Source organism: Athene noctua, chromosome 1 (assembly GCF_965140245.1).
Source record: "Athene noctua chromosome 1, bAthNoc1.hap1.1, whole genome shotgun sequence".
Lineage (NCBI taxonomy): Eukaryota > Metazoa > Chordata > Aves > Strigiformes > Strigidae > Athene > Athene noctua.
Window position 1 is genome coordinate 97,380,108 of NC_134037.1, and position 23,081 is coordinate 97,403,188.

The window sequence follows — 23,081 nt, forward strand, 5'->3', positions numbered from 1 at the left end:
TACAGCACTGACCAAAAGAAAGCCAAGTACCGACAAAGGAGACGGGTTGGCTGAAGAGTCAGGGGATGGAGTACTGGAGACAAAAACTCTGAGCGCAGGCAGCCCAAACTACTAGCAGGGAAGTTGAGCAAACCTAGCCCTGCTAGGTGTGTGCGTGCTCAAAAACAGGAGATGCTGACACTACAGTGTCATCCCAGCTACAAAGCCATCCAAGCAATATAGTTCTCCCATCTGTCACCATCCAGTCCCACATCCCATACAGTTCTTCAGGCACCTGTGCCCCGTGCAGCCCTAGTCCCTTTTCCACAGCTATCTACCACCAGAGCTCATCCCTACCAACCACCACTTGTTACCTCTAGATCAACGCTTCCCTTGGTCAAGAAGGATCCAAATGACACTCTACAGGACAGCTATGTGTAACTGTTTGAGCTCACAGCAGGGAACATGGACTTTCACTCCACGGAAGCTTTGAACCCCTAGTCTCCAAAATGGAAAAGCCAATGTATCATTAGTCTCATCAGCACCTAACCTAAATTACTACTAGAGTCTATATTCCAGGCTAGCAACTTCTGTTAAGCTGCTGATCAAGCCACAGGAAACCTCCAGAAATAAACTTCTAGGCATAGATGTTCAAAGAAAATCACCACCTTTAGATATATGTGGAAAGATGAAGGAACTGCACCAGAAAAGGGCAACTTACACGAATTTTAATAACTCTAGTCTTCACTCCACAATTCTTCTTGAGCAGCATCTTCTGAAAGAGAAGTAGAATCCAGGGATTAGTAGCAATAGCACGAGGGAAGAGAAAAGAGGTGGTTGTAGAGAGCCTCTTTTCATCAAAATTTAATTAGCAAACAAGATGGATGGATGGCTAAGTGAGATATGAAAGCAGAGGTGGCCTTCAAGTAATCAACCTAATCTGAGACTGTCTCATCCAACCTGCACAGAGCCCTTTGGCAGTGGCTGATACCCTGGGTTTCAAAAGAACATACAAGAAATTCTACGGAAAAAAGAGATGGAACAACTGCCTAAAAGGAAGTTTCTTCCTAATTTCTGTCAATTAGTGGTTAGACTTTGCCCTGAAGTATGAATTTATCTTCCTTTTATGAAGAAATAACAGTCTATTTAATGTAAATGTGGATGTACCCATTATTTAACAGTTATTTTCATTATGCTTATTTATTTAGAATTAAAAAACAAAGTAAAAAGTACCTGCCCACAGTCCTAAATCCCTTTGCCATATACTATAAGAGCTGTTATAGTTGTCATAACATATGAACCACACAACTTAGCAAACAGGATGTACTTAAAACAGCAATTACTCTGTGTAAATACAGAAACAAACAGGTAAGATGCAGCTCTATCCCAGTTCTGAGGCAATGCTCTGAAAGTTGGCAAGTGAATAAAATCATTCTTTCCCCTCAAAAAATTTCCAAAAGGCAACTGAAAGTAGAAAAAGAAGGCTTCAGGAGAGAACAGTTTTTCTGTAAAAAATACTTCAACTATATTTTTCATAGTGAAAAATTTGGTGATGGAGCATGTCAGGAAGAAGCTTCACCATCAGCTTTTGAAAGAAATAGATTTTTCCTAGCTTCTGACTATTTTCTACCCTTTTCCAGTTGGAAAGCTGTGTGAAGTGTGGGAAAACATGCCACCACTACCACTTCAACAGAGCAACAAAAGTGCTTCTCAGATTAAGTTCTTAATACAGAAGACCTGTGGAAATACATCCCACCATTTTACCAGTGTGGATGGTAAATAGTGAGATGTTTCTACTTCCTCTCTCCTTTTGTTCATTGTCTTCCTGTTGTTTCCAGTAGAAGACAAGATAAAAGCAACATGTTAAAGGGAACCTTGGAAACTCAAAAAACTTTAAAAAAATAATACATGAACAACTCCCCAAAAACAAACTCAGAAGAAAAAAAAAAACTTACAAAACTGAAGACAGTGCTCAGGTGAAAGTATATACTTTTCCAGTAGAAAGTACTGCTGGGTGGTGGGGAGAGAACTCCCAGTCCTCCACCACCTGCTGTCATTCTACACCCCATGAGCACATCTTTGCAGTTCAAATCCACACAGCTGCCCAAAACTTGGAGGGAGTTGGAGACCCCCCTACCATTTCTACACACACCAGCTTCTTGGATCAAAGATCCAGCCCTCAGCACACTCACAGCCTGCTTACATGCCTGGAAAAAGAGATGGGCACTGCAGCAAGTCCTGAAACTCATACATGGGTAGTTCAGGGCCTGAGGAAAGTGCATTACACTGTCCAAGCATGCATGGGGGAGAAGGGAGCGCTGCAAGAATTTTGTGCTTTTTCTCAGTCCTTTAGCAGGTGAATCCTAATGCGGTCTTTGTTATTCATCAAAGGGCTCAGCAGCAGCCATGCCTGATGCCTCTGCCCTCAGGTCTGACCTGGCAGTGCAGGCTGCTGGGTCAGCACAGCACCAAGGTTTCTGACCTAAAAGGACCCAACAGGTCTTTGCACAAACCAGGTAGAAGGACACAAAAGGAACTGAAGTGACCTGAGCCTGTGCTCTCTGACTAAGCAAGTAATTATCTGGGAATTCCTCTAAAACACCATAGGGCTCTATTCCCATCCAGGCTACAAGATATTTTAAGGCTGGTATTTACTGTAAGGTTACTGCCTTTAAGACCCCCCACAACCACAGAGTGAAAAAGGCTGAGAAGGGGAACTTGGTGGGGCTGACAAACCCTAGGGGGTGCAGGAAAGGGCAAAGTGAGGAGTTGTGAGGTCCTGCAAAGTTTTGGTCTCTCTATAAGCTTTTCTTCTAAACTGCTGGGAAATATTGGCTGGTGGGGATGAGGAAAGTTAAACCCTATTACTTAAGCCACAAGCCCACTGGTGGGATAGAATGTGCAAGGCAAGGTAGGGTCAAGCAATGAAAGTGAGAATCAGGACTCTGGATTTTAAGCCCCATCCTTTAGGTGAAGAGCACTGTTACAGTAGGATGTATGCTGCCACATCCCATTTGACTACAAGCTGAGTGACTTTGGGCAAGACTCTCAGCTTCTCTAGGCTGCTGTAAAGCTGAGCTTTGCAGTGGTACTTGGCTGAACTCCCAAGGATGGACAGAGGCTGAGACACCAAATTCCACAGTGCATCAGTAGCACCACAGGATCCTCTGCTTAAAGGGGAAAAGTATCTTTAAGCACAACTCTGTCATCCAGGGAGCAAGTACACCACCTTCCAGTACAGCCCAGTGGGGTCCAATACGTAGCAAGGTAGTGCCCACAGATCCCCCAATGACTCCATCAGGGTGCAACAAAAGACATTATTTCCCAACTACAAATTAGTAGAGGCAGAAAGACCTTAAATTTACTCATCCTGGCCTTCTATTAAAACGCATAGGGAAGAACAACAGAGACAGCAATTACAAGACAACAAAGACTGTCTGAAAAGTTTGAACTAGCTTGTGGGTAGATGGACAACCCAGCCAGACTCTACCAAGAGGAATTCAAGTGCTCAGCTGTATCTTAAGTCCTACGCTACTGGCAGAAAACAGAGGTACTCTTTTAGCGATACTGTTGTGATGAGCTTTAATCATATGAGGATCTTACCACTATTAGCACTATTCTTATGGTTCAAAAAGGTTGCATTGTGCAGCAAGAGCAGGATGCCTTACGTAACAGTTTTTGTTAGTTAATAACGATCTCTAGTGTGCTTCTCTTGATGGACTTCGTAGTACAATGAAAACATGACACCCCCTCATCCACAGGCTGTAAAACTGGAGCATAAACCTCAGGATTCTCTAGAAGTTCTGGGTTTTCCTATTTCCACTTAGACTAGAAGTAGAGCAAGATTGCTTGTGCTGCACTCTTCCAGCTTCACTGCAATGGTCCAAGATCATCAAGAGAGACAAAACAGAGGGAGGAAGAGAAAGAGCACAAGCCAGCCACATGATCCTGCAGCTGAGAATGAATAAACAGAAGACCAGTTACCAAATGTTATTCTATTTAATCAAATTGTTTCCACCTCACTTGCAGCCACACTCTCCCTGCACCCAGCACAGTAAACCCATGCTTTACATAAAGTCAGTCAAGCATCTTTGTATGGTTTTCCATCCCTCAGTTCTCCCTTTCCTTGCCAAACCTGAGCAGACTTTCAGACAGGGAAGGTAAAAAGCAGTGCTGCCTAGCAACAGCCAGGAACTTTCCATGGCAGCCTCTCCTCATCCTCCCTCTGGAGACCTCCACGTCACAAGCCAGCCATGAGATGCAGGAACTCATTAACTCCTATTTACACAGATACAAGCAGAGCCGAAATTACATTTGTTTGGCTATATGACTTGCAGTAGCCTAAAGCCAGAGAGAATGGCCCACAAGAAAGGTGACACATTCAGCTTCGTAACACCAGGATTATTCCTAGCTAGAAAGCCAATGTGGAAGTGCAGTTTTACTTCGAGTTATTTTGGGGGAGTTACGATAGGAAGAAGAGCAGAGATTTGCTGAAGGTCCTGGAGAATGTTAGTAGGAGAGCTGAGAATAAACTGTAGGATTTGGTCTTTCTTCACCTGCAGAAAAGGAAATGGAAGAAAAGAGGCAGCGTCTGTGCTCAGCCTCCCTATTTCAATTAAAAGTCCCTTCTGTTGGTCCCCAACAGAACTGCTGGCACTGGAGCTAAAACCTACAGCTTGGGAGCACTTACTTGCATGAAGGAAAGTTTATTTTATGATCTGTTGTGGCTTCTACTTGAAAGGAGGAAGTGACACGACTAAGGAAACGTGGAGTCTTTTTGGAGGGCACAAGAGTTATGCCTCACTGTAAAATAAGACTAAATTGGAACATTTTAGGGTTAAACTCCCAGAAAACAGCAGAATCAGTTCAGTGTAAGAACCCTCCCACCAATTTCACCTCCTGTTATACAAATACTCCCTGCTCGTAAGCCAGGGACTCTGTCCTGGATTCAAAAGAAAGTTGCAGGGACTGGAAACGATCACTTAGAGGTTACATATTTACTGAGCAATATGCGGTAATGAACCCCTGAACTTGCACATGTGGCTTTGCTGCACTTCACTGCCACATCAAAATACCACATTAATAGCAGAGACAAACCACTACCCTTGCTTCTCTCAGAGCACAGCTCTGTAGGCCAGCCTTGCTTCAGGAGACATCTCCAACTAAGCAGTAGTGCTTTGAGCGCTCTAACACTGACTCGAGCAGTTCTGAACTAACTCAGGCAGTAAGTGGTACATGCATGTACTTGCTTAGACACACAAGCTACTCTATCCAGAATTACTGTATCCAAGCTGCATCATCCAGATGATTGTAATATATATTAACAAACAAAATATAGGCATTCTTAATGCAAGGTCATTTTATGAATAGGGAAATTCTCAAGAAAGATGAATTTATGTCAGACTATTGAAGTTGAAAAAATATTTAAAACTCTGGCAATAAGCAGTTTGAAGGTGGGCGTCAGAGCTTAGCCTGTAAATATTTAAGAGTTTGAACAATGTCTTAAAACAGAGTACAATGCAAAATATCAGCTTGTATATTAATAAACACCTTTCATCTTACATCTTTTTAGATACACATTTCTATTTTTAGAATAGTTTCATTTTCACTACCTCCACAGGACAAAGCAACAACTCTTGTCTACTGGTAGGGGTTTTTTTAATTAATATTTACTTAATTTTATTTTCTGGTTGTAATTTAAACCTAATAGCCTGTCTAGAGCTGGATGCAGTTTAACTACCATATTTTTTTCAAACCAATTAGTCTATCTCATGCAAGACAGCACAGGAACTCTCACTTCAACTTAACTCATCATTTAATTTACAATAAATCAGCACACTTCAAATGCTACATACTGATATACAATTGTACATTGTATTGTACTGATATACAATATCATATATATATACACACATATATACAATATATACAATATACAATATCAGCTTGCTACGACTTGAGAATTCTGTGGGGATTTTTACTTGCTTAATGAAGAAGACTTCAAAATTTTAAAAAAGTCTATTCAGTAAACTGTACTGTAACTTGACTTAAAAGATCAGACTTCTAGAACATCAAGCAGGCCAGAAGTCTGCCTTTTATTGGTTTTGCTGAGGACCCTCAAAAGAAGGGCTGGTGTACCTTGACTGAAGGTATGGATGTGCCCGTCACTTGTTGACATCCTAAAGCTCTTCACAGGATACAAAGTTTTAAGCAGACTTAAGTTTTAAGACTAAGTCTCCTCGGCTCCATAACTCTTATTTTACTTCCATGCTGTTAACCCTACCAGCCAGTTTCCCAGTTGTTCAGAATCTTCCAGGGACAACAAGGCAGACCAAGCCTGACTGTTCACGACAGAAAACAACCAAATTGATAACGTTGCTTGCTTTGTTCAGGAAAAGAACTGAAAGACGAAATATCACAATGCAAGAAGCTGCACATTAAGTCATAGCAGAAGGCTGATACGAAGGGAAAAACCATGCCCAGTGATCAATGTCCATAAAGAGAAAATGTGACAGTAAGGCACTGAAGCATCTCCATGGCCCAGTAAGCAAAGAGCTGAAGGGGCCTCAACAAGACGCTTCTTGCGATGTGGAAGTGAAGTGGATGCCAATGCAGAAACAATGTTGATATGTGAGCTCCAGCCCAACACCAGTCCCTGAGCACACACTGATCTCGCCAGGGGAATACAGCCCCATGGCCCTTCTCTCCTGGAAAGGTGTTTGAGAGCAAGGAGCCTGCCTGACCTCCCTCTCTACCAGCCCCCAGAGCCAGGTTTGGGCCAGGAGCAGCAGCCTTCCTCACCAGCCAGCTGCCAAACGAAGTCTGTCCCCTGTCTCACCACTGCTCAGGCATGGAGAGCATGTGGAGGGTTAAGGCACAGGGCAGTGGTGCAGCTGCAGCGAAGTGGGAAGATGAGGTCAGGGCACTGCACAAAGTGGCTATTATGCAGCAAGATGTGGCTGCAGCCTTCAGCTTGACCAAGTCCCACCTCCATCCTACACGTGGCAGAGGGCAGATGGCCAGGGGACCACAGGGGCAGGAGGCCCACAGCTGCTAGCCACCAGAGCGGGTACGCACACAAGCAGGTGAAACAGCAGCGGCCTCACACTACTAACAAAGCGGGGGATTTCAGCAGGGCTCTTTTTACAGCACAGGCTGAATTAAAGGAAGGGGATCAGCTACCCCCAAAGGCAGCGTTCCCACAAGCCCAGCGTGAAAACCCACAGGGCCCAAGCCAGAGCTCAGCAGCAAGGCTGAAGCTTTCAGTGTCTCCCTGACCTGAGAGCTCCAGGCACTTAGGGCTAAAGCAGCACAGCCCAGTGCCCTCTGCTTCTGAGACCTCTCCCACCCAGGCGAGCAGTGCCCCGTGCCCCTGTGGCAGGGAGCAAGGGAGCCAGGCCATGGCTCCTGTCCTTTCACCAACATGGTGATTGGGTACTCTACAAGGGGCAAAGCCAGGTCTGCCCTCCCAATCAGTTTAGGAGGATAACAAGCAAAAAACCCCTTTAAAGCTACTTCATAGGTTGATTTGGGACTGTTTTTTTTAATTCCTTGGCACTGAGCCGTGATGCTAGGACATGGGCATCACCTCTTACCTTTGCAGTACAAAACCTGTAAGAAAGAATAGGTTACAGTCTCCTCCTTACTGCTGTAAAGATGAAGCAACACCAGCTGACTTTACCCTCAGCCATGCTCAGGCACACATGACTTTAATCTGCAGAGAAACAAGGGGGCCAGGCCTTCCTAGCTGTCACCTGAGGGTACTCTGCATTTGCATCATTCCCTGTGCCAAGGAAGCACCCACTGTCAGGGCCCAGGGGTATGAAGCCACTACCAAGCACATCCATATGCTAAATGCAGACATGAGCTCCTAGCCCCTGCAGCAGCACAGCACCATGAGGGCTGTATTTCAGCCACAGCCCTAAATCACAATTATCATACATCATAGTCTACAGACAGCTCCACCAGCCTCACAGCACTTTAAAATAAAGTCTAATTCAAGTGGTTTGGCCAACAGTCCCCTCCTACATGACCAAGCCCCAGTAAGCTGTGGTGACACTGTGGAATATCCTGAAAAGACTCTGAACTCTTTAGAAAGTTATTTCTATTTCATATTCAGTTTAATTAGTCATTAACGTGCTTTTTTTTTTTTCCCCCATTTATCCTCAATCTGTCTGAAACCCCTTCAAAACATCAACATATTAACATATATAATGACTTTATGTCCAAGTAGAGAGTGGTGACAAGTGGGATTCCTGAGGGGGTTGGTGCTGGGACCGGCACTGGTTAACATCTTTGTTAGTGACATGGACAGTGGGATTGAGTGCACTCGCAGCAAGTTCACTGACAACACCAAGCTGTGTGGTGTGGTCAACAGGCTGGAGGGAAGGGATGGCATCCAGAGGGACCTGGAGGCTGGAGAGGTGGGCCCGTGCAGACCTCTCTGTTTGAAGTGAAAAAGTTCAACAAGGCCAAGTGCAAGGTCCTACACATGGGTCAGGGAAGTTCCAAGCATACAGGCTGGGCAATGAGTGGATTGAGACCAACCCTGCAGAGAAGGACTTGAGAGTAGTAGTGGATGGAAAATTGATTATGAACCAGCAATGTGCACTCACAGCCCTGAAAGCAAACTGTATCCTGGGCTCTGTCAAGAGAAGTGTGGCCAGCAGGTCAAGGGAGGTGATTCTCCACCCCTCTGCTCTTGTGAGACCCCACCTGGAGTACTCTGTCCAGCTGTGGGGCCTCCAACATAAGAAGGACATGGACCTGCTCAAGCAAGGCCAGAGGAGGCCATGAAAATGATCAGGGGCTGACCTGACTTATGAGGATAGGCTGAGAGTTGGGGTTGTTCAGCCAAGAGAAGAGAAGGCTCCGAGGAGATCTTATAGCAGCCTTCCAGTACTTAAGGGGGCTACAGGAAAGATGGGGAAGGACTCTATCAGGGAGTATAGTAATAGAACAAGGGGTAACAACTTTAAACTGAAAGCAGGTAGATTCAGATTAGATATAAGCAAAAAATTCTTCACTGAGGGTGGTGAGGCACTGGAACAGGTTGCCCAGAGAAGTTGTGGCTGCCCCCTCCCTGGCAGTGTTCAAGGCCAGGTTGGACGAGGCTTTGAGCAACCTGGTCTAGTGGAAGGTGTCTCTGCCCATGGCAGGGGAGTTGGAACTAAGATGATCATTAAAGTCGCTTCCAAACCAAACCATTCTATAATTCCAAGATATTTGTCCCTCATTACTGTCATAAAGGGCCCCTCATCTCTATCAGACAGGGTAGCCCCAGTTTTCCAGGCAGGACCTCTGCTATCAAAGTGCCACAAATCCATGGCCTCCATACAGTACAAACACTGACTGTTTAGTGCCTCTGGACAGAGCAGCAGATGAAATGCTGATCATGGAGAACAAATTCAAATTATTAAAAAAAATACAGAAAAGGTCTTACAAAAAAGTGTACTGCAGGGACTTGTCTCAGATCACACACTCAGCAAATGGTGGACCATGAAAACCACAACAAAATAACTTCTGCAGTCACCAAAATCCTCCTCAACAGTGTCATTAGTCACCTCATTGTGCACTACTGGGATGGGCTCAGCTGTCACTGCTGAAGAGAAATGGCCGAGAGCCTACAGCAAATACAAAATGGCCCTGAACCACAGGTGAGTCTCAAGTGGCAGAACAGCAAGTCAATCCCACAAGTGGTTGCTTTCTAAATAAGCACAAGCCAGTTGCATCTCAATCCAGAAAGATGCACAGGTGATCACCACAGAGTGGCACCAGGATGTTGGGCCCAGTCAATACCCACTACAGAAGAGTGTGAGCTGAAGCCTGGCCAGCAAGGTCTGCCACCTGGCAGAGCATCTGAATTCCCACTGCTCCCAAGGCCCAGAGAACACAAAATTATTCAAAATACAGGCTGCTTTTTGAAATTCTCCCCAAATACATTAGAGCCACAGCTAATGCAAACACAGCTTCCTACTTACACAGTTACGGTCTAAGCAAATGGACTCTGTGCCTGTCTGCAGATGAGTCTGGTTTTCTACTGCTCCTGTCACCTTTGTGGCATACGGTCTCCAAATATGTTCTGGATCTGTACAGAAACCCTGTCCCTCTAGGCACAGATAAAACAGGCCAGATTTGCCCTGGCACTTTTACCACTAGCCCTTTGATTTGAATTTGGAGATGGAGAAACTCTGTATGAAGCATCTCTGGCTCAGCAGCTGCTTCCCCTGCTGGTCTGGCAGAGTCTGAGTCTGCTGATCTGCAGGGTACATCAGATGGCCCATCTATTCACTTCTCGCCAATCCTAAATCCCTCGCTGAGTTTTCTTTGAGGCCTGGAAAAAATGCAAAGCTCCATTTGTGCAGGAAACAGACCTGACTGAAAACTCCAGCACCTGTGGAGTTACAAAAACATAAAGAAGGGGCAGAATCCATTAATTCCATATCACTCATCTGCACATGCCAAAGTTACCAAAGTTCAAATGCTGAGCTTGCCCCTCCTGCTGACTAGAGCCTGGGAAGGGAGGAGGAGTGCGAAGGGACAGGGGAGTCTAGTTTCACAGCTGGCAGGCATGGTAGCAGCTTCTGAGAAAAAAAGCTTACAAGGCTTTTAATTCAGGGTTGCCAAAGTAACTGTTTCCTCCCTTCATTCCTGGCCTTGGCTCCAAAGCTGTCCACAGGGAATGTCCAGTCTAGTCTAACGTATCATCTGATGTCTCTATAGTTTGTCTCGCTTCTGCAGTCCCAGCTTGCGACTGAAGTGACTTGGCTCAGACGTGGCTTCAAAGCTCTCCTTCCCCACAGACTTCTGCAGTAGGCAGAGCTAGGGCACGAGGCACACTGCCTCCTGTGACTTTATCCCATTCCCCTCAGCTCTGCTGCTGCAGCACACGGGTGACAGCAGTGCTGGGGGCTTGAAACAAGTAGTCCCAGATGCTTCCAGAATTTGCTGTTTAAATGCTGTCCCTGACTGCACCAAGAAGGGGTTAAGACATTAGCACAAGTCAGGCAATAGAGTAAACAGTTTCCTCTAAGCAGGGAGACACAGAGAGGGCTCTGAAAGTCATACAGCTGTATACCCTGGGAAAGAAAAAAAAAATTAAAATCAGTGAAAGGTACAGACTCTTGTCAGCTGTGACATTACAGGGACACAAAGAGAAAGAGAATCCACAGATGGCTGCTCCAAATCCAAAGGACACAGGCACTACCAGAGTACGTGCCAGATTACCTTTACACTATCCTCAGCTAACTGAAAGCTGAAAATGAACAACTAGAAGACACTCCAAAGGCTCTGCACAAGCCACAGCGACTCGTGCATATCAGCCAGAAAGTGAACAGCCTCAACATCCAGGACAGCAGATTTCCAGAAGAGACTGCATGCTTGCAGAGGTCCACCTGGCAGAGGAAAGGATAGCTGTACACATGGAAGGCAAAAGAAAAAAAGCTCATAGTTGTTTCAAGTCTAGCTTTAAGCCAAATTCTTCATGTTTTTGAACCAATCTGAATGTTTTAGATGTTATCAAGTATTTATGTTTAAAACTATAAAGTCTTGGCCATGATTTCCTGTTTGTCAGCCCAAAAACCTGCCATAAAGGGTATAGTTAGCACAAGGGACTTTTCAGGAGGTCCAAAACCCACACTGTATCTATCTAATCCATCACAGAAAATGTCCAATGGAGATCAATTTGTTTGTCTTAGGAGAGCCTGGAATATGCACCTTTTCAGCACATTCTTAGCCAGACAGTTGGTCTTAGAGAAGTTTCTCAAAAATATGGCAACATGGGGTATACGCATTGCACTAAATGTGGAAAGGATTTTTCAGTGGCACGGAAGACAGGCATGGACTATTTTTCACAACAGAAACCCCAAAAGGTGACTCTGGATCACCTCCCACCCTCTCTCCAGCTGAGTGCAAAGAACATTACACTGAGGGAACCTTGCCTTGGGTCCAGCTGGTGCTGCTGGGAGCACTCACAAAAGCAACTTTAAGCAGAAAACACTAAGGTCACATCTTCAGATAAGAAGCTGGGATTTGCAGGTAGTGGAGAAACTTTGAAAAAGCCAAATGCAGGCTGACTGCATAAACAGCTCTAAGAAATCAAAACAAGACTGTCTCAAACAAACAAGCAAGCAAACACCCCAAAACATGGGGCTTGCTTGGGCTCCACAGAGTCTGAATGCAGGATACAAGAGTCCCGTTCTTCCTCCTCCCAAGACACACACACACTTACACGTCATGTCTGCACAGCCCCAGTGTATTTCAGCTTCTCCTTTCACATGACTATGCCTATTTGTGAGATCCGATTTGTTTACAAGAGCACATGAAAATAATTTTACACAAAAACATTTATTAGAAATTACAGGCCAAAAGATGATTAACAAACCAGAGAGACCACTTTTTGCCCTCAAATAGACATCCATGAAGTGGAAATAGTAGAACATTAATAATCACAGAGAGAACTGATGATGTAACCCAACTGTTCCCACATTCCCCATCTACTTGTCCCCCTATTCCCCTACCCTGCTGAACCTCACATACACCTTAATGACAAGGGAACACGCTGAAGTGCCTAGTTAGCTAATAGGATAAAGGCCTCTTACTGCAAGGAGCTAATCCATTTATGCAGCACATAACTAACTACCGCACTTGGAGAATGTTCTCCCATGCCTGCATGAAGCAGTGTCTGCCCACACCTGCCTCACAGCACAACGCTACACAGCACACAGGACCTGGGGCGGCGTTTGTGGCTTGAAGCTCAGTGCTTGAGATGAGTTTGACCTACCAACTTTGAAAGGGCTGGCCTAGGTCAGTACCCTATGAACAGTTTGCAAGGATTTCAAAAGAGCCAGTATCCTCCTCCTGGTGCTCTGTCCTTCCTCTTAAGTAGGTATATGGTTACCTTCAGCACTGGTGATCAGCACTTGTGGATTCCAATACCATGTTGCATACTCTTTGTTTACATCCTCATGACTGCACATGGCTCAGGGTGGCACAGAAGCTGGTCCAGAGAAGCCTCCCCAATGTAAAAAGCAATAAAACCAATCTGGCAAACAGTTCTTTTCCCTGGACACTCCAATGCACTGAGCTTCAGCATCTCCACTTGTTTATGGGTGCCAGCACAGGTTACACATTGCTCCTGCCAACCTTCTGAACCTCCCCTATGCAAGAGCAGCCATGTGCTAGCTCAGAGCCAGAAGCAGGCCACTACCCTTCTAAACAAGTGTTAGCAGAGCACAGCAACCCTTACAGCCATGCCTGAATCTGCACAAAGAACTAGCTAGAGAACTGCTGACCTCATCCATGCCACTCCATTGTCTGTATCAAGATCTACTTTCCAAATAGTTGGAAATAAACCTTCAACTCCATAGCCTGTAAGATCCATATCAGAGGCTGTGTAACACATGCCAGTGCTCATAGCAGATGCATCAATTTTAACCCAAAAATCATTTCAGCATTTCCTTTATTCAGTTCAGGATTTTGGCCCATCTCACGTTACGAAATGGCCATGTCCTAGGACCAAGAGGGCTCATTCACACACCACACTGGAGAAGGGCAGAAGTTCACATCATCTCATTAAAAGAAGAAAGAGCAGAGTACAAAGGCAGGCCTGAATGTCTCAAGGCCAAGTTCATTAAGGTCCTCTGTGCAGAGAACAGTTGATAATAAAAAAATTTATACCACATTTATATGAATAGTTTTGAGGGCAAGTGATTGCATCTGGAAAGCAAATGAACCAGTGTCTCCACTCAGTACAGAGTTTTATAGAGTGGACCAAGCAACATACGCAAGTCTCACAGTTGCAGCACTAGTTACTTTACTTCTAAGCCATACCAGCAGCCATACCATGAGATAGCAATCTGGTATTTTTTTCAGCTTCTTGTGGTTTACCGTTTCACTCCTCTCTAGGGTCTTTCCATAGGCTGTTTAGCATAACTGCCCATAGTAGAGGAGTCTGCAAAATGCAGACAGGAAGAATTAGCACATCAAAAATGCCTTTCACACTTCTTATAGCAGTCAGACTTGAAAAAGAACATTAGGTGTATGATAAAAGATACAAGAATACTAAAAAGATATACTAGAAGTCTCTCTGCTCAAAAAAACATTTTCCAAGAGCACCACTTCCACTGCTCATAATTATACTCATTCCTCTAACAACACTTAGAAACTAAAAGAGCTGGCCATGTTATTCAGAGGATGACAGGAAATTATACTAAGTTGAAAACAAGTTAAGAGCTTGATTTGATAGCACATCTAATTCAGAACTACAATGAAAATACACGTATCATGAACTCACTGTGCTGTTTTAATCAGAGCTCTAAACAAAGCACTACAGCTTAGGTTTCAAGACTTACATTAAGGTATGCTCAATATACAGTCTTATCTAGCCAGGTACACCATGTTCTTGTGAGGTTTGTCTATCTTTCCTGCACATACAGCAAACAATAGCAGTAACAGACTTTCCTGAACAAACTCAGGGCATTCCCTGACCTATGGCAGTTTCCCCAGCTGCAAACCACATCGCCTTTAATGTAACAAGTAACAGGTCTACTGCAGCGAGAACTCCAGACATTTGACTAGCTCCATTTTAAGGGTATCTGTACTTATACTGGACACTCCACAGAACCACTAGCTTTACAACTTGGAAAATTTGTTAAACTGTTGCTTATTTCTTAATCATATTATGCTCACATACCATCATGCTGGAATCGATAAGAGTGTCTGATGAGCCTCTGAAGCAATATGGAAGACAGGGAGTTCCTGAAGTCTCCACAGGTAGGCAAAAGACTTGTCTATACTGTCAAAAATGAGCATGCTTACAATAAGATTGCAAAGTAACTTGCAAAGCAATTCAGGGTTTCATCTATTGTATAACTGCTCAACCTATTTTTTTCATAATCAGACGCAAGAAGGTGAAATTATAGCTTGCAAGGATATGCCAGCATTTTAATACAAGCACATTTAGAATTAAAAATATAGTTTGCCCTAGCATAGACATGACCAGAGACTTCTCATTTACATTAAATTCTTAACACTTTAGAGGATCCTCAGTTTTGCAAGTTCATTTCTATGGAAATTGCTTTGCATAAACAAGCCAAATCCAACCAGAGATTGCAAAGATTATTGCCAATGAGGAAAACAAGCAAACTTAATAGGGTTTCTCTTACGTATCTTTATTTGTGCTTTTTAATTTACCTGTGGCCCCCAGGATACCTATCCTGTTGAGACACTGATTTTTAGAAAAAACGTAATTATGTTTTTGGCTTGGAGAGGGAAGATTCATCTCTGACTTGTTGGGGAAATGATGACCAATTGCAACTCAGCAAGAAGTGTACATCTGGAAACACAGCTCTAGTGAAGGGTAGGAAGTTCTAGAAGTGAATCTGCTCCGGTTTAACTGTCTCCATCTACATGAGAAGTAATGCCTCTATTGAGTGCCTCCTCCTGTGAGATGAGATTTGGACAATTGCCCAAAACTCCCATTGACATCAACGAGCTGAAAGAAAGCGAGAGCAGAGCCCAGCAGTGTGGTTCTCATGTGAGCCAACAATGGAGAGGCTCTTCAGAGCTAAGGCAGAAAATCAGAGCTAAACCCCAGCCCACGCCAAGGACAGCTGTGCTGTTGACAGCCAGGCTGGCTATTCTACCACACCAAAGCTTGTCTCAAAAACAGTATTTCCTAGAGTGTTTACTCTAGTCATGGGCTTGGCCTTAAAACTCATCCAGCTTTTGCCTACTGAACAGTAACGGCTGCTGCATTTTCAAACCTCAGACATACTATGGGACAAGCTGCTTGCTTTCAGTCTCTGGTGGCAAAACCGGAGCACAAAAGCCCAGCATTAACAGTTAATCTGCTCCATCACATGACCACCCTGTTTCTGCCGTTTCTAAGTCTGCACTACCACCTCCCTCCTTCCTTCTCACTCCCAGGCAGTGCCCTGTGGGTAGAATGCAGGGTGCAAAGCACACCTGTGCCACCAGTCAAACACCAGTACCAAGCCGTGCTGAACAAGGAAGGTGTCCTGCTTCAGAGATATGGGGCTAAGCAGTGCCGGTGGAAAGATAAGGGAAAAACAAGCTCTTGCTTTCCACTCCTTACTACCATCATTTCTGTGTAATGCTTTGAACAAGTCTCTTACTATCTGATTTTTAAGCAGTAGCCCCTGTATCTTGTGAGTGCCGACTTCTAAGAGACTGGTCACTGGTGTAAGTGCTTAAGCTGGCATTCAACACTTAGTGGTGGTGGTAGGGTAGGAACAAAAGAAAAAGCCTATCTCTTCTGCTCATTTCAGCTTCTTAATCTATATAATAATCAGGAAAAAAAAAAAGCAGAAAACTCCCACCATCATCAGACCCTCTCTGGACTAAGAGGAGTAACCAGCTTGGTTCTAAATAGCCATTTACACTTTCCAGTCTCCTCAAGCTCACCCCACCTCCGAAAAAAGTAAACTGTAAGGCTTTCTCCTTTTGAGAGGTTGCTACCATAAGCAAAAGATGTAACTTATCACGCCTGAAGAGAGATCCATTCATCCGTAGACCAAATACAACATGGGCAGTGACAGCATATGGTGAAGCTGCCTGCAAACTCCTAGTTCTCCCCAGGCAAGGATGAGATATTTGTATCACAATGAGCCACATGCTGAGGGAGGAGTGGGAAGGGAGAGGTATCTGGCCAACTCAACAGCCACATTGGGACCCAACCCAGGCAGTACTTCTAGTCCAGACACACCAAGGCTGGGGGAGGTGAGGACAATTCAGCCCTATTCCAGAGTAGAGACTGTAGCAAAGGCCCTGACCTTCACTTCCATGCAACATCTACTAACTGGTCTTGCTGGAAAATATAAACAGGTTGCAGCAAAACTTCTTAATCTGCCAGGCCCTCGAGGCTACTTGGGCTGAATTCAGCGAGTGGGAAAGAGACCATGCCAGCATTACCCTCCTGCACTGTACTTCAAAACAAGAAAAAAAACATCTTTTGGAAAACCTTCTTCAAAAAGGACCTGCAACATCCAACACACAGAGACAGAACAGGGATATCCTGCATGATGGCCACCTTTGGGTATTCAACCCAGCACCCACTCCATAACTGCCATTCACCCCATCTCAAATTGGTTTTTAACCAGATGTGTTGTTGCTGCAGTTTGGATCTCTAGGATTTGCCGAGTGATTTTTTTTGTGGCTTGCTGGCAGTCCTACCATAAACCACTGCCAGTAGATATGGGAGACTGGGCTTTTCCCTCTACTAGTTCAGTAGGAATTATTCTCCATGGTGCTTTCAGAGAAAAATTAGAAGTCAAGACCCCAACTTCATCCATTCACATGCAAATATTCTGGCAATCACTTTCAGGTGGGGACACTTAACACCCCCCCAGCCCCTGCAAATTTTCTCCCTCTAGTCCTACCTGCCCCTAACAGGCCTACCTACCTACCTAGACCTCAAGCTTCACACAGTTTCACCAGCATCACTCAGGACTTCTCCTTAAGTCACATCCCAGGGACACATGCCAGTGGTGCCCATATGCCCATTTGATCTCCTCTCTCTGCTCTGCAGCCAAAGAATCAGCTTTAGTCTAATACCTTCTTACCAGGCTTTAGAGCTTAGAGAAAAAAAAAGAAAGACAGCAGGGTTGGGAAGGTAGCCAGCAAGCCTGCCAATCTAAATGATAAGCCATTGGCTTTAACCCGAGGCTCATAATTCACTGCCACTGGTGCCAGGTGCTATTATTGTCCCCTTGAGAACCTTAATACAAGAAAATTACTCTCTAGCTGCCTCCACCCATTCTTACCCTCCTCTTCCCCTTCCTATCCCACAGATCTCTTGTCTTCAACACATACTCTCTCAAACTTCAGCCACATCTAATTTCCTTCCTTCATCTTCCTTTTCCTCAACCAAGCCCTCTGGTGCATTCTAAATCATCCCGACCAACCTAATCCCCACTCTCTTTCATGATGCAAAGCAGCACCTCAAGGAACCAGGTTTCAGATATTTCAGCATATGTTCTGGATACTGGCTCATGCTTGGAGGCAGCCCAGTTGATATTTAGGTCCCACTGCAGTCCAAATAGCTATTCACCAACATGCAAACTCCCAGGAAAAGAAGGTAAAGTTACATGGCCAGATACCCACGGAAAAAGATAGTTAAATATTTCTAGAAGCACTCATAGTGGCTCACTTGTCCATCTCCCCATCAAACCGTTGCCCCTTTGTATGAGTTAAAAAGCAAGATAAAAAAATGCACTCAGGCAAAACAAGGAAGAAAGGGATTAAAGGGGGAACAGCAGAAGTGTCATTAATGAGATGATGGGGTAGAATGTACCCTCAGCACATTTGCTGACACAAATCTGGGAAGAGCAGTTGATAAAACAGAGCATTGTGCTGCCATCCAGAGACCTTGACAGGCTGAAGAAATGGGCTGACAGGAACCACGTGAAGTTCAACAAGGGACATGCAAAGTCCTGCACCTGGGAGGAACAATCCCAAGCACAAGTATATGCTGGGGGTCACTCATCTGGAAAGCAGCTTTGCAGAGAAGGGTCTGGAGGTTCTGGTGGACACCAGATTGAACATAAACCAGCAACACACCCTTGCTGTGAAGAAAGTTAATAGTATCCTTGGCTGTATTAGGAGGGGTGTTGCCAGCTGCCTGAGGAAGGTGATCCTTCCCCTTTACTCTGCACTTGAGGCCACACCTGGAGTACTGTGTCCAGTTCTGGGGTCCCCAGTACAAAAGCAACATGGAGGTACTGGAGAGAGTCCAAAAGAGGGCCACAAAGATGATTAAGGGACTAAAGCATCTCTCCTGTGAGGAGAGGCTGGGAGAGCTGGGACTGTTCAGCCTGGAAAAGAGAAGGGTCAGGGGGGAATCTTACTGCATACAGGTATGTGAAGGGAGGATGGAGCCTGGTGCTTTTCAGTGGTGCCCAATGCCAGGACCAGGGGCAATGGACAGAGACTTAAAACACAAAAGGATGTTCCCTCTGAACACCAAGAAACACTTCTACTGTGAGGATGACTGAGCACTGGCACAAATTGCCCAGGGATGTTGTAGAGTCTTCATCCTTGGAGACATTCAAAAGCTGTCTGGACACAATTCTAGGCAACGAGTTCCAGGTGACCCTGCTTGACCAGAGGGGTTGGACAAGATGACCTCCAGAGGTCCCTTCCAACCTCAACCATTCTATAAGAATGCTCTAACCTCTGTCATACGACTGATGCTGAAAGCCTCCCTGGAAGTGTTCAAGGTCAGGTTGGACGGGGCTTTGAGCAACCTGGTCTAGTGGAAGGTGTCCCTGCCCATGGCAGGGGGGGTGGAACTAGATGATCTTTAAGGTCCCTCCCAACCCAAACCATTCTGTGATTCTATTATTATTCTACCTGCCTTGCCTTTGGCATTTACAAGCTGGCACCACAGCTGCAGGTGAACCTTACTGTCAGTGAAGACATAGTCAGACACAGTGAAAGAAACAGAGGTATCTGCTGTCTGGAAGAATCACAATCGCCTTCCTAGGGGCAGGGTGGGGTTCCTCATGCCTTCCCTTGCTATTGACTCTCTCTACCTCCCAGACAGCACTCTACCTTCCCACCCTCTCTCTCCACCACTGTCAGACTACAAATGCCTTTATCAGCAAACCAGACATCATCTAGATGGCACTGAGCCAGAGTCTTTATAACAAACAACAAACCAGAAGAGAACATTCTCCTTAGCTCCTCCAAAGGCACAAATAAGACCTTACCATGCCCCATCACCCCCTCATGTGGTACACATGTCTAGTCACAGAGCCTCCTGCCGCAGAGCTACATCCTTGCAGGCAAGCAGACTGGACAATCTAATCAATCATTTTCAGCCCCAAACTTTTTCATGCTAGGATTGCCTCGCAGCAGCCAGGCATAGCATTTGTTTTGCTGGCTACTTCAGTGCCAAATGCTGGCAGGGATGAGATAGACAGGGGCTCCTGCACCGGAGGAACAGCTGCTGTAGAATATTTCTGGGGGTGAAAAATAAAAGAAAAATTGCAGGTTACCAGAAGCAGGATTTCTCATTCTGTAATGGCGCAATCAGTTTCTGCAACAGTTTCCTTGTTATATTGCTTCAACAAGCACTCTACTGCACCCAGGGACAAAGAACTGCTATGGCCCAACTTTTCACACCTGGAAGAGACAAGTTCTGGCACTGGGCCCCGTAGGAAATGGTGTAAGCCATTACGCTCAGCACAGGCCCCTGAACTCCATCCACTCACTCACTCTGGAGAGCAAGGCCCAGGGCAGAGACAGTGATGAAACCAGCACCAGCAGCAGGTTTTCCAGCACCCCCTCAGCACAGAGGCAAGCTCAGATGGGCAAACAGATGATATCAATTTGCAGGAACTGACAAGGTCTGGATTCAAATGGGAGGCTGAGAGGTGAAAAGGACTTACAAGATCACACATTCTCTATCTGGAAGCTATTTGTCAAGTCTTGGAGAGACAGGCAAGGGCAAAGCCCAGCTGCGCTAAGGATATCGAAATCTCACCCTGGAGCCATTAGCAGCCCAAAGCTCAGACCCCAGCATACCAGAGGTCACAGGTTGGTCCTTGGTCACATGTGGTAAGTCCATCCTGCAGCCTCTGTGCAACCAGTATCAGCCCAAAGAAAGCTTTCAGTGCCAGGCCCAGTCCAACCAAAATGCCAGTATTGAAATATTGAGGATAAGGACTGTTGGGCTTGATATTACACAGCTAAACCCAGACTAGGGCTCACACTGTACCCAGGCCACTTTCAGCATCAAGCCAAGACCAAGTTCCACCTACCTGTCATGCACTGAAACTACTTGCCCAAAGAGGTACAGTGTCTGCTGTGAAAAATCCAAATGTTAGCACAGGATCTGTTTTTCTCTTCTGTACTGGCCTTTTTCTTCTAAGCATCTCAAAGCATTTTAAATAATGCATTAAGCCTCCATGAGACAACAGTATTGATATTATCTACTCATACATGCAAGCAAACCATGACAGAACAGTTTCACAACTTGCTCAGAACTACCTAGTGACTTTATAGCATAACTGGAAATAGACCCATGTACCCAAACTCTGCCTTTTACTTTAAAATGATGCTTTCCTTACCAGCCACCTACCCACATGTAAATGAGGACAATTTGGATTGCTCATCACACCAGCCCAAAGCTACTCTCCTCCAAGACAGATCTCTTATGATCTCTCCCTGCAAATGCTACACTGACTTCTCAAGCTGCTGAATGTAGATTTCAAAAGACTCCAGGCAGTCGCACTAAACAGCACAGGAGGATGGAACCTTTACTTCCTCTCTATCAGTTTACACAATGTGTCAAGACAAGTTAGTCTCATCCCCTGGGAATGAGCTCAACAGCTCCAAGGAGTCTTTGTGACATCCCAGACTTCCTTACACCTCAGCTGACGCTTGCATCCCCTGGTGCCTTCACCTCGAGCCAAAGGATGTCCCTGCTCTCTATGACCTCATGCTCTCAGCACTGCCAAAAAAAGCCAGATCTGCTGAAGTTAACAAGGTGGCAGCAGACATAGTCTTTCTAGGACATGCACAGCCTTCATTAAATAGCAACTGGCTGGCAGCAGGGCCTGCATGTAATAACGCTGTCCAAGGACCATCACAGAATCATCTAGGTTGGAAAAGACCTTGAAGATCATCTAGTCCAACCATTAACCTCACACTGACCGTTCCCAACTACACCAGATCCCTCAGCACTATGTCAACCCGACTCTTAAACACCTTCAGGGATGGGGACTCCACCACCTCCCTGGGTAGCCCATTTCAACGCCTAACAACCTCTTCCATGAAGAAATACTTCCTAATATCTAGTCTAAACCTTCCCTGGTTCAACTTGTGGCCATTCCCTCTTGTCCTGTCGCTTATTATTTGGTTGAAGAGACACATCCCCAGCTCTCTGCAACCTCCTTTCAGGTAGCTGTAGAGGGCGATGAGGTGTCCCCTCAGCCTCCTCTTCTCCAGACTAAACACCCCCAGTTCCCTCAGCCGCTCCCCGTACGACCTGTGCTCCAGACCCTGCACCAGCTTCGTTGCCCTTCTCTGGACACGCTCGAGTCATTCAACATCCTTTTTGTAGTGAGGGGCCCAAAACTGAACACAGGAATCCAAGGGTCAAGGGGTGGCTGGGAGAGGGCATTCACTGCAGCAACGCAGGTATCTGCATGAGCCAGGGTATTTCTGCCCAATTAGATGAAAGAAAGGAAGAAAAGTGTTCTGTGCTAGTTTTCTAGCCCTTTGGAGGAGTGAAAATAAGTGTGCATTGAATTGCCCTCCCTCAGCCTCAATAGTGAAGAGGCTGGGTGGCCAGCTCACCAGACAGCCAGAGTGGCAAATATACTTGCCAACTGTCCAAACTCATGGTTGGGGCACAAATGAGCAGAATCATAGTGCCTCATGAAGCTGCAAAGGCATGGCCTGGCACCTAACCAGAAGGGACTTTTTAAACCTTCTCCTATGCAGGCTTTCCTGCGAAGGGAGACTGAACAGAAAGGCCCAGATAATGAAAGTTTCCATTTATCCACAGGCCATGGAGGTAGAAGCACAGCAATTCCCTAACCCCTTGAAAGCACTCAGATTGCCCCCAACCCACTTGTGTCTACAAAATTTGCTCCCCTCCTTTACCAAAAGGGCATCCAAACACTGGAACACAGGAAGACATTTGGATACCACATACCACTGATTCAAGGCCTTCCTACAAAAGCTGCCTTGTCTGTTCAGTGCAAGGAATAGCTTAGGCATCCCAACACAGCACCACTCCACACCACAATTCTTTGGACCAATGTTTGATCACCATCTAACATGAACAGGATTTGATGCAAAGACAAAGCACTCCACATCTCATCCACCACTGAGCATCCCATAACACATCATGCACCCAAAAAGTGTCGTCTCAGAACACATTTGCTTCTGGCACAAATTAATCTTGTCTGATACTCTTTGTCATCTATCAGTTCCACAGAGCTGCAGGAATGGAAAGTAAGGCTCAGGGACAAGAGTGAAAGCCACATCTGCTGCTCAAAAAACTTTCCATCTGATCAAGCTTTCAGATGTGTTCTCATGGGCAAGCACATGATAGTAAGGCTAAGAATTGC

The 23,081-nt window shown here is 45.4% G+C and overlaps 1 protein-coding gene across 4 annotated transcripts in view; it reads right to left on the minus strand.

Moving 5' to 3' along the window:
* The window catches only part of LOC141956423 (uncharacterized), a 61,010-nt gene that overhangs the window by 14,362 nt on the left and 23,567 nt on the right, over positions 1 to 23,081 (minus strand). For 2 of the 4 annotated variants that reach the window (XM_074897051.1, XM_074897050.1), the window contains one exon: positions 701 to 754. The exons of 1 other annotated variant lie outside the window; for it this stretch is intronic. In XM_074897051.1, the coding sequence (XP_074753152.1) occupies positions 701 to 754 (54 nt within the window). The remainder of the gene's footprint in view (positions 1 to 700; positions 755 to 23,081) is intronic. One more of the 4 variants, XM_074897052.1, reaches the window with a different exon arrangement.